Here is a 12,704-nt window from a genome sequence, read left to right as displayed (position 1 = left end):
TCAGTGCCTCCGAGTATGTCTTTGTGTGTTTATGTGTTTGATTTGTAGTTGTGATAGTTCTATGTGAGACTGGGTTTATGGTGTGTGTGGTTACCTTCTCCTCCTGTCTGGTTTTGCCAGTCCTGAGTTGAGAGAGCTCAGCCTCCAGTTTGGCTATATAGTTGCATCTCTCGCATGTATTTGTGTTTTGTGGGAGGAGGAGAGGGTTGTCTGTGTACATGAGGCAATTGTAACATTGCCTCAATATTCCCAGATTCACCAGCTGAGCAGGAGAGGACGCTAGCAACTGACCCTTTGACATGCTAGAAGAAATGAAAAAGTTTGCTGTGTAACTGAGTCAGAAAGGACCTATAGGGAAGTGGGTACTCAAGGGGGTTTTAAGCTAGTGAAGTACTTTGTATAATATAGAAGTGCTTTACCTGACTAAAAAATGCTTTAGGAACAAGTGCTGAGCTTTACAGATAGAGAATAGACTGTTTAGATTACAAGTAGAGCAGTTCTAAGGGAAAAAATGAAGAGCAGACTTTACGGAGCCAAAAATACTTTAACCTTGTTTAACCCGCGCTGCCCGATGGTGCTCTAATGGCAACTCCGCGCTAAATGCAGAAAAGGCAATGTCAGTAGTACAGGCTAGCACACTTTAGTGATGGAATGTATTGGGACAGGTCTTCAGTGAATGTTGAAAAATGTTTTAGTACATTTTCTGGTTACTAAAGGGAACAAGCCTAATTTTACTCACTTTCCTCTGCACCACTAAATTACTTATTTTATATATATGTTCAGTCATAATGTCTTATTCATATGCCTCAAGCAGCCCAAGTTCCTGCTGTATCCTCTGAGGGTATTACATAGTAATGAAATATGTTTCAATTTGCATATTTTAATCACTGGTAATGAAGTAATATAGCTTAGAAATGAATAAGCAAGTAACTGATAACAGTGAAAAGTCATTAATATGTATACTCATTGAAACTAAGTTATCAAAAACACCTGGTCACTGAAAGATCTCACACACACACACACACACACACACACACACACACACAACACACACAACACACACACACACACACACACACACACACACACACACACACACACACACACACACACACACACACACACACACACACACACCTTGGCAACCCATTGACAGCTCTAACACAATAACAACAAAACAATTTATATTTGAGAGGGGCAGACCCCACTGTATCACCCATAATCCACCAAAACCCCACTGCTTACACATTAAATCCAGAATTACATAATAATGGAGAACAGAGAAAATTGGAAGTATGAAAAAAAAGCATTCCCCCATTTTCCTCCATAATTATGGGATCTTACCCCCCGTTACAACACACACACACATGCGTACACACACACACACACACACACACATACACGTACACACACATAACAGTAATGAAATCAGCCCATGGTCTCAAACAAACTATCGGGAGAAACACAACTTCGGCAGGATTTGTGTTTGGTCAGTGCACACAACAAAAGTGCAATCAGTGAACATGCTATGAGAAATGCACTTCCCACAAACAAATGCACAAAATGCATATCACCTACTTTGCATTTCTTGTCTTTGTGTTTTCTTAAAGTCAGTGTATCCAAACATACCAGCATTAATTGCTGTGCCCTGTAAGTAAGAAAAAGAAAGGTCAGTATCCAATATAATAAAAATGTGCATTGTGGTTGGTACACGTACATTATTCAGCATGGTGCAGTCTGTAGTATATAACATTTACAAATAAGATTATGAGTTTGTTTCTTCTGCTTGTTCAAGAGAAGGCTAGCTGTTATATGTCATATAGAATAATTCAAGGCTACTGAGTGTGAGAAGTTGCCAGGTCAAGTAAATTGACCTTGAAAGTAAAAGTGAAAGGTCACCTAAGTTACCTAAATGCATTAAGACTGGTTAACATTGTTAATTCTCAGTAGCTATATATATATATATATATATATATATATATATATATATATATATATATGTGTGTGTGTGTGTGTGTGTGTGTGTGTGTGTGTGTGTATGTGTGTGTGTGTGTGTGTGTGTGTGTGTGTGTGTGTGTGTGTGTGTGTGTGTGTGTGTGTGTGTGTGTGTGTGTGTGTGTGTGTGTGTGTGTGTGTGTGTGTGTGTGTGTGTATGGTTCCCCTTTACATCGTCGATTTCTCATAAAGTCGACTCACTTAACAGTGAGATGATAACATAGGATCATAGGACGTTACTAGGCTACTGGGCCTGAGGCTGTTATAAGCCTAGCCAAGAGTTTAGCCCATGTTTACACAAATCAGCACCCAAAACCCCTGACCAGCAGGGACACAGGTGGAATCCCAGTCGTGTATTTTCTGTTTCCCATCCAGTTATCCCGGTTGAGCTTAAAAAGGGATAATGAGGTACTTTGCTTGATGTGGACAGGAAGTCTATTCCACAGATGGGGGAGTCTCTGGGACACAAATCTGTCCTGCCAAGTTCAAATGCTGTTACAGACCAGGTTGAGGTTGTACATGTGGTGTTAACTGAGTGGAGCTTGACTTGCGGATATGCAGCAGTCCCATCAAGATGGGGTCTGAGATTGGTTTGTATGCCAGACAGAGGTCACCTCTGAGGAGTCTGTATGAAACTGAGTAGAGGGACAGGGCTTTTAGCCTAGCTGTGTAGGGTAGATATTTGAGGGTCTGGATTCTCCTGATGAGGAAACTCTGTGGTCTTCCAGCTGCTGCATGTGCTTTGCAAGGTACATGCCGAAGGGGGCGCTGTACTCAATAATTGGCCTTAAAGGGAAGAATACAGGATGTTATGACCTCCTTGTCCCTGGATGAGATACCCTTACTTATGAGATACGCCTTATAGAAAGCTTTCCATACATTGGAAGCAACATGGTGGTCAAAAGTCAGGTTGCTATCAGCCTGGGTGCCCAAATCCCTCACAACTGATTGTGTACCTGGGACATTGTTATTAATGTGATAATATGTGGGAACGTCACTCTCCCCAAAGGGGATGATGATGCATTTTTTGGCATTTAGCTTGAGGCCATTGTTTCTTGCACCAGTCATTTGTTTTGGTGAGACCCTCTTGGTGGACATCCACATCACTTGGGGAATTGATGACTGTGCCCAGCTTGCAGTCATCTGCAAACCTGGTCAGCCATAGCCCACTGGTTTTGGCCTGCACCTCAGAGAAGTATATCCTGAATAACAGAGGCCCCATGACCAATCCCTGAGGTACACTGCTCGTTACAGGTCTACTGCTTGAGGTGGCATCCCCTATTTTGATTGGGGGGGTTCTATCAGTGAGCCAATTTGCTACCCATCTGGCAACATATGGATTGATACCTAGTTGAGAGAGTCTATCTATTATGCCTGAGTGGGGAATAGTGTCAAAGGCTTTGGCCTGGTCAAGGTAGGTGGTGTTCTTTGTCTTCCCCTCATCCATGGCTTTGGTGACTGTCTCAAAGAAGTCAACCAGATTTAACAGACATGACCTCCCCTTGACAAGGTCAAACTGTATGGAGTCGAGTGTTTGGTGGTTGCCAATGTCCCTGTTAATGAGGCCCATGATAATCCGTTCCATGGCCTTGCAGATCAGGCTAGTTAGGCTGATGGCTGATGGGTCTACAACTTCCCAGATTAGTGGAGCCTCCACCTTTCTATAAAGGGATGACAGTGGCTGTCCTCCACTTGACTGGAATCGAAGATTCAAAAAAGCAAACTCCCGGAAAGGCAAACTTTGCCTCTGGGAAAATAACCACTTGACCACCACTGATGACCTTTGCTTTTTTCTCCACTGTAGTGCAATCTCCAAGTTGGAATATTTAAGTAGGAGGTTGTGGGGGGCACAACCCCCCACATGGAGGTTGTGGAGGTGAAACCCCCCCCCACTTCGGTGGGTTTAATTTGTTTATTTTTATTTTTTTTATTGTCAGTGGTGGCCAAGTGGTTAGTTTCCCGGAGGCGAATTCACCGTTCCTGGAGTTCGCTGTTTTGAACTTTCGATGTTGTCATCTCCCTGTTAAGTGAGTCAATGAGATAAAGTAGAACTATATGCATACATACATATATATATATATGTATATATATATATATATATATATATATATATATATATATATATATATATATATATATATATATATATATATATATATATATATATATATATATATATATATATATATATATATATCTTCTTCTTCTTTCGGATGCTCCCGTTAGGGGTCACCACAGCGGATCAACTGTTTCCATTTCTTCCTGTCCTCTGCATCTTGCTCTGTCACACCAACCACCTACATGTCTTCTCTCACCACATCCATAAACCTTATCTTAGGACTTCCTCTTAACCTTATCTTAGGACTTCCTGTTTTCCTGTTACCTGGCAGCTTCATCCTTAGCATCTTTTTCCCAATATACTCTGCATCCCTCCTCAGCACATGTCCAAACCAATGTAATCTTGCCTCTCTGGCTTTGTCTCCACACCTTCCAACCTGGGCTGACCCTCTAATATACTTATTCCTAATCCTGTCCACCCTCGTCACACCCAGTCCAAATCTTAACATCTTCAACTCTGCCACGTCAAGCTCTGACTCCTGCCTTTTTGTCAATGCCACTGTCTCCAACCCATATAACATAGCTGGTCTCACTACCCTCTTGTAGACCTTCCCTTTCACTCTTACTGGTACTCGTCTGTCACAAATCACTCCTGACACTCTTCTCCACCCACTCCATCCTGCCTGTACTTTCTTCTTCACCTCTCTTCCACACTCACTATTACTCTGAACTGTTGATCCCAAGTATTTAAACTCATCCACCTTCACCACCTCTACTCCCTGCATCTTCACCATTCTTCTATCCTCCCTCTCATTCACACACATATATTCTGTCTTAGTCCTGCTGACCTTCATTCCTCTTCTCTCTAGAGCATATCTCCACCTCTCCAGGGTCTCCTCCACCTGTTCCCTACTCTCACTACAGATCACAATGTCATCTGAAAACATCATAGTCCACAGGGACTCCTGTCTGATCTCATCTGTCAATCTGCCCATCACCATTGCAAATAAGAAAGGGCTCAGAGCTGATCCTTGATGTAATCCCACCTCCACCTTAAACGCATCCTTCACTCCCACTGCAGACCTCACCGCTGTCATACTACCCTTGTACATATCCTGTACCACTCTTAGATACTTCTCTGACACTCCCGACTTCCTCATACAATACCACAACTCCTCTCTAGGCACCCTGTCATATGCTTTCTCTAAGTCCACAAAGACACAATGCAACTCCTTCTGACCTTCTCTGTACTTCTCCATCAACACTCTCAGAGCAAACATCGCATCTGTAGTGCTCTTTCCTGGCATGAAACCATACTGCTAAAAACTAATCATCACCTCCCTTCTTAACCTAGCTTCCACTACTCTTTCCCATAACTTCATGCTGTGACTGATCAATTTAATCCCTCTGTAGTTACTACAGCTCTGCACATCACTCTTATTCTTATAAATCGGTACCAAAACACTTTTTCTCCATTCCTCGGGCATCCTCTCACTTTCCAAGATTTCATTAAACAATCAATCTAGTTAAAGACTCCACTGCCCTTTCACCTAAACACCTCCATGCTTCCACAGGTATGTCATCTGGACCAACAGCCTTTCCATTCTTCATCCTCTTCATAGCTATCCTTACTTCCTCCTTGCTAATCCACTGCACTTCATGATTCACTATCTGCACATCATCCAACCTTCTCTCCCTCTCATTCTCTTCATTCATCAGCCCCTCAAAGTACTCTATCCATCTGCTCAACACACTCCCCTTGGGTGTGAGTACATTTCCCTCATTATCCTTTATCACCCTTACCTGCTGCACATCTTTACTAGCTCGGTCCCTCTGTCTAGCCAATCGGTACAGGTCCTTTTCTCCCTCCTTAGTGTCCAACCTTTTATACAACTTTTCATATGCCTTATCCTTAGCCTTCGCCACCTCTCTCTTTGCCATGCACTCATCTCCTTATACTCTTGTCTACTTTCTTCATCTCTCTGACAATCCCACTTCTTCTTCGCCAACCTCTTTCTCTGTATACTCTCCTGTACTTCTTCATTCCACCACAAGGTCTTCTTGTCCTCCTTCCTCTTTTCAGATGTCACACCAAGCACCTTTCTAGCCATCTTTCTTACTAGCTCTGCTGTAGATACCCAGCTATTCAGTAACTCTTCACTGCCACCCAGTGCCTGTCTTAACTCTTCCCTGAACTCCACCTCACAATTACCATTTTTCAATTTCCACCATTTGATCCTTAGTGCTGCCCTCACACTCATCCTCCTCTTCTTGATCACCAATGTCATCCTACAAACCACCATCCTATGCTGCCTAACTGCACTTTCCCCTGCCACCACTTTACAGTCTCCAATCGCCTTCAGACTGGCCCTCCTACATAAGATATAATCCACCTGTGTGCATCTTCCTCCACTCTTGTATGTCACCCTATGCTCCTCCTTCTTGTTGAAATATGTATTCATCACAGCCATGTCCATCCTTTTCACAAAATCCACTACTATATATATATATATATATATATATATATATATATATATATATATATATATATATATATATATACATATTGTTTTATCTATATCTATTGTATGTATATATGTATACATACATAATCTGTGTCCCTTCATTTAGTAATAACAGAAAGAAAAGCTTGTTCACACATGGATTCCAAGTCAAATGCATCTTTTACAAATAAAGGTTGTGCTCAACACTATCACATCTCATTTTGTTATGGTTCTAAGAAAATAGATAAAAAGAGTTGTATGAAAAATACTTGTCTCTTAAACATAAGCCGCCTTCAATGTCCTACTGAGGTCCCCTTGTGTCACATGTTTTGTTATCTATCAGCCCCATAACCTTTCATTTGTCTTTTCTCTTATTTTATCTAATTATTAACCAGGTGACGGTGTTGGATAGTGCCCCTTTGGCCAAATGGAGGCAGAGTAGGGGAAGCAGCATGTTACCAGCTCAGTGCATTAATCCTCTGTGTTAAGCGAGTTGCTTGCTGACATTTATTATTATTTATGACAGATACCTATAACATGTAGTCTAGATATTACAATTATTTCATGGAAAGTGAGATGCTTACTTACAGTATTGTAACCTTCTTCAGTTTTACATCAAGATGTGGTAAAGCTTTGGTGAGTCCATAATGTGTTCTGTTACCTGTGCACCAGAGCTCTCGTTAATCCTAAATCATTGTACAGCTACCTCTAGAAACCTGAAGAAGTACAACAACAGTCTGCGATGTAGCTAAAATAAATCAATGACTTTTGGGAGGGAGCCAGTTTCCACCAGTAACAGTGTCTTGTAATATATTATAACTGTACAGTATATGTAATTAATGTAAGTAATTATTCTTGACAGGCAGAGATTGTTACAAATGAATACACAAGCAAACTTCATTGTTAGAAATATGATGACTCACACACATACTGTAATTCTGTATAACCAGTACTCAGTAACAATTAAGCCTGTTGAACTGCTGTAATCTTTTGCATTGTTATTAAGGTGAGTAAAACTTATTCAAATAAACACCATCTAAATAACAAAGAAATAAACAGAAAGCAGCATTGTATTATGGAAATAATATAATACTCTGTCACAGCGATGAACTGGGAATGGAACAGTTAGAGCAAGAAACTTTCATTTATCCAATTAAATACTCTCATCTTGAAGACAGGGAGCTGGGATTCGAGCCTCTGCCTGACAGACATACTTTGGTTGACAGCAGTGCTTCATGTTGTAGTGGTAAAGCTAGCCTTGATCCGGTTAATTTTGTACCTCTGCAGAATAACCACATCTGAGGACCTTCATACAGTCTTAAAACTATTATCCGTCTTAAGTATTGCTGCCATTTGATTTATTAAGTATATAATAAGCTTAGTTCAGTCCCATCATTTTCAAACGTAATTATTATATTGTGTCATTGCTTCTTTGTAACTCTTCTTAGGAATATGTTACCTGCTGTAGTTAGGCAGAGTTCCTTTCTCTAAGTCATGCATGTTCACAGGGTCAACTCGTGCACAGTACCACTCATGGCGGTCTTTGTACATGGTATCTAAAACATGCAGGATCTCATTGCAATTGACATGTAAAGGACAACAGTCAGACTGTTCTGCGACACTCAGATTTGTGCGAATGTAGAATGAATCGCCAGAAATCATTTTCCCAGTTTCAATGCCCTCTTGAAGCTCTCTGTAGCCTGTTATGCAGAATTGGAAAAAAAGTAGTTAAATATACATTAGATCACATTAGATCACATAATAAAGGAATCTCAATTAACACAAAAAGAGCAGACGTTACCGAGAGATAAAATGTCTCTAAACTTATATTTATAGTAAACTCATTTGTTACTAGTAAATGCTAAAAAATAAGCCAATTTAATTTCCCAACACACATATATATTTAAAATATATATCGTACTGAATTTTTTTTCCACCGAGCTTAGACAGTTACACTATAGCTGGGGTGGCCTTCATTTCATGAAAGTACACATACAAGTGTAAAGGACTGATTGCGTGGGTTTCACGGGTAAGGGCTGTCTATCGTGCACATTCTGTGAGGATTTTCCTCAGGCGATGCAGCCAGTGGTTTTCACAGGCTCGGAGTCAGGTTGTGGATGGGTGTCGTGCATGTGTGGGGGCTCATGGTCAGAAGTGGGGTCATCATATCTCTCAACTATCATATTTGTGAGGACAATAATAACTATTATGGCACAATACTTATTTCATGTATTTTAATGATTTGCTACATGTATTGATGAGACACGAATAGCAGTCTTTTCAATTTTAGACTTCAACTGGTGCAGGGATACACACTGAAGGGGTGCCTTCTTTTGATAGAGGTTTAAACATTATGACAGGTAATTGAACTGCAGACTATGTGCCCTTCAGTTACTGGGGAAGCATAAGCTGGTATTCCACCCGTGTTAAGGGCGTCAGTATAAGTTTCAGTGTTTCTCTGCTTGGGGGGGGGGGGGGGGGGCTTTGCTTTAATGTGCATTCCAGCATTTAATTGTGTTCTCTGAGGTGTGTTTCATTACAGATGGTGTAGCAGTTCATTGTTGCCTCATAGCAAAAGGTTTTGTGGTTTGATTCCTGAGACAGATTGGCTGACTTAATTTTAACACTTGACAAGTTAAATCTTCATATCTGCACTGGTATGCAAGTTGTGCGGGTGTTGATGAGTCAGTTTACGTGAGAAGGGGAGGGGGAAAAGAAAAAAAAAGTTGAAACTGTGAGGGGGAGGGTCAGATAGATGAGAGGACTGACCTGCTGGGGTACGGACATTTGGGCGTCTGCTAAGATGCCTTGATGCAGTTGGGCATCTCCAAGTTATTATAAAAAAAAAAAAAATGGTGTGGCAGATAACTGTGGGATGCAATGGGGTATGTTGGCTATCAAGTAGGGTGCAAGGCAGAAAGAAGGGTGAGTTGTAGGATGGGTACTTGCTCTGTGGTAATGGAGTGGTGGACCTTGGGTGTGGGAAGTAGTATTTTTTTTCTGGACTCCTTTTGCTGTAGGTCAAGGTGAGTCTAGCTATATTCTAGGAACAATAGGTCATCAGTGTACATTAACAATTTTATTTAGGTATATGGTGAATGATGAGATATGGCTGAGTCATACCTTTCGACTGTACAGATTTTTGCAGAATGTCCACATTTTGCCTCATCTTTTGGTCCATTTCTCATAAAAAATGGTGGTTTTCGGGCAAATCATTGACAAATTATTGTGGGTTGAAATCGAGAATAATGATAGACATTTGAGTTTCATACTTCATACCCTTCAAATATTTCATGCTAATGCAAGATCTGTTTTGTCAATTTTGAAAGTTTGTAAGAGCAATATTTAAAAAGCATCCCTATTTTTTGGCCTTTGTTCCCCCATTATTGATGGCTTGTTCCAGATTTCTTGCTCTAAGAGGTTGAGAGGTATGGGCTGAGGTTTGGGTGGTGCGAGACAAGTATGAATTTGTCCTGGTTTTGGGCCCTTGTTTTGGCAGATTTACACATGATGTCCAGGTTTGCCGTGAAAGGGGCAAACTGTGACTGGTTTTCGTGGGCGATACGGTGTTATCTGTGCCTCCCTGCAGGGCACAGTGTAAGGGGAAGTGTCACTTCAGTGTAGAACATTTGGTGGAATTGGTGTGGCATGTTGCAGATTATATGAAAAAAAAAAATTGTATGAATAATGACAGGCAATGGAGCTGCGAACTATGGATTCCTCAGGTGACTCATGGCAATGCAAACAATTTGGTCAGCATGTCAGGTTAAGTTGTAGGAAGCTTTGTGGTGGTCATACCTTTGAACAGTTCAGATTTTGCCTCATATTTTGGGCTATTCCTCATAAAATTTGTGGTCTTCTCAAACCACAGGGATGAGCTGATGAGTGGAGTCACTGAATAATGTCATACATGTAAGTTTCAGATGTCAAATCCCTCAGAAAATATATGTTAACACAGATCTTGTTACTTCAGCAACTTTCTAAGTTTATAAGAGCAGTATTTAGAATCTGTCCCTATTTTGGCAAGATTAAAAAATAAATCAAAAATGTTCATGGGTGTTTAGCGTTTGAGGAGGGGAATACCTTTTGGTTCATTCAATCACCTGACGGGCCAGATTCATAAGCAAGGAAACGTATTGTGCATGTAGTCTGCAGAGATGTGCTAAGATTCTCGTGTCCAAGTTGGGTGGTTGGGGAAGATTTGGTGAAGTGTTAATTTGAGGGCTTTCTTGGAGTTTTTTGCGTGTTTTCTCGTTTACACCATGGCTGTAGAACGTAGGAGTTTTGAAGGAATGCTGGCTGGTCCTTCGAAAAATTTGTGGTTTCTGGGGAATTATTGAGGATTGAAGTCATTTCAATAATAGTAACTGTCATTTCAGTTTTGTGTCTTCATATTATTCTAGTAACTTAAGTTTAAAACATAAGATTTAAATCTGTTCCTGTTTTCAGGTTCTTGCTCCCCCTTCCCCATCAGCTGTAGGGTATGCGAGTGCAATTGCAAATCTATGGCTGTATTCATTTCTGAGTGGGTGTTTATAATTGAGAAGGCTCTATTTCTCTATTATGGTGTTGAGGCAGGCTGGCACATGATCAGTAAGGCACTAACGATCATGTGAGGGGGTGTTGCAGGCTCTGTGATTCCTTGGGGTGCGGAATACCTTACAAGAGTACCATTCTCTCTCTCCTCTGGTGTCAATATGGGCAGACAAAGGAGAGAAGGGGTAGGGAGGGGAGAACAAAAACTGGTGTTTAGGTAATTACGGGTAAGGCAGTTTTAGGTTGAGGTTAGGGGAGGTAGGGCAGTGTATTGGGGGCTGTCCAGAAGCGAGGTGCACTGCGCATTGTTGAATGTTATTAAGTTGGTTCATGTGTGCAGGAAATTTACAGTGTCTTTTCCTTTGCAGGTGGAAGTAGTTGGGGGCCTGAATTAAGTAGATTTGGAAGGGGATGGATTTGATGGAGTGGTTGTTCCTGCTTTTCTGGCTATACTGGGTGCAGGAGACTTTATGACAGAGATGCCGTTGGTGGCTCATAATGTCATTAAGCAGTTTGATTATGCGTGTGTGGAGTATTTACTCTCTTTTCTTTTTCAGATCACACTGAGGTCGCAGATGGGGACATGCAGAGTAGGCATTATTTGGTGGTCTGAAGGAATGTGGACTCGTCAGGCGAGAGAGGATGCTGAGGAATGTGTCAGCTGATGGAACGCTATGAAAGGTTATGGTTTTCCAGCAGTGCAGGTGAACATGGAATTGTTTGTTTGTTGTGTTTTTTTCCTTCCCTTCAGCCACATGGTAATGTCTTGTTTTTTGTTTGATCTTGTATGGGGAGCATTAGGATTGAATTTCATACTGGGTTATTGGTAGTTGGGGCTTCTTTGGTATGGGTCGGGTTCAATTGCAGCCATTAGGGATAGGGGATTGGTGAGTGGCATTGAGTAAGTTGGTTCAGCTTGGGAGCTAGGTGGGATGTTTGGCTAGGTGGATTTAGCCTTGAGTTCCTGCAGTTTCAAGGGAGACAGGGTTGGGTTAATTTACTACATTTTGGATGATGATGGCATGTCAGTGACCTTGTTTTACATGGTGGGTTTGTGCAGTTTCAAGTTTTTGGTGGTACGTTGTGTTTGGTTAGTTTTGCCTGAATTGGTTTACTGTTTGTGGTGCATGTGGGGTTGTACTGCTAAAGGCCATGATGGTGGTTTAAGGGCTATTAAATGGAATGTTAAAAGAGATTTCATGTGTGCTTTACATTCATTGGGCAGTTTAATGGGGCTGCAATCTGACGAGATGTTGTCAATTGCTTCGATATGGTATCAAGTGGCAGTGGGTTTTATGTTTGATTGTCTAGTTGGTTGGTAATCACCACAGTGCTATTACAACGTTTTATGGTATAGTAATTGGCTAAATGCATTTGGGTATTCTAGGTTATTATTTTAGGGTTGTTACTTTACCATTGGAGAGGGATCATTGCTTTGCTTTTAGCTGTTTAGGTAACAGATTAATTTTGTTATTTATGTGATGGGGATTTGAGAGGGGATGGTTTGGATACAGTTTGGTTAGGCATGATTGGGCACATCGAATAGTACCAAACTTAACATTGCACTCATTGGGTGGGAAATGGGGTTCAAGGTGGCTTGATGGTATGCAA

General features: G+C 41.2%; 1 protein-coding gene across 3 annotated transcripts in view; it reads right to left on the bottom strand.

Moving 5' to 3' along the window:
- Positions 1–12,704, bottom strand: part of CARD10 (caspase recruitment domain family member 10) — a 738,524-nt gene that overhangs the window by 42,757 nt on the left and 683,063 nt on the right. For all 3 annotated transcript variants that reach the window (XM_044067420.1, XM_044067404.1, XM_044067414.1), the window contains exons 16-17: positions 8,017–8,257; positions 1,579–1,648 (exon numbers count right to left, since the gene is read on the bottom strand). In XM_044067420.1, the coding sequence (XP_043923355.1) occupies positions 1,579–1,648; positions 8,017–8,257 (311 nt within the window). The remainder of the gene's footprint in view (positions 1–1,578; positions 1,649–8,016; positions 8,258–12,704) is intronic.

The sequence above is a fragment of the Protopterus annectens genome, chromosome 1.part0 (genome assembly GCF_019279795.1).
Source record: "Protopterus annectens isolate FY-2018-M chromosome 1.part0, PAN1.0, whole genome shotgun sequence".
Taxonomy (NCBI): domain Eukaryota; kingdom Metazoa; phylum Chordata; order Ceratodontiformes; family Protopteridae; genus Protopterus; species Protopterus annectens.
The sequence above is the reverse complement of the archived record's forward strand: the minus strand, read 5'-3'. Positions and strand labels throughout refer to the sequence as shown.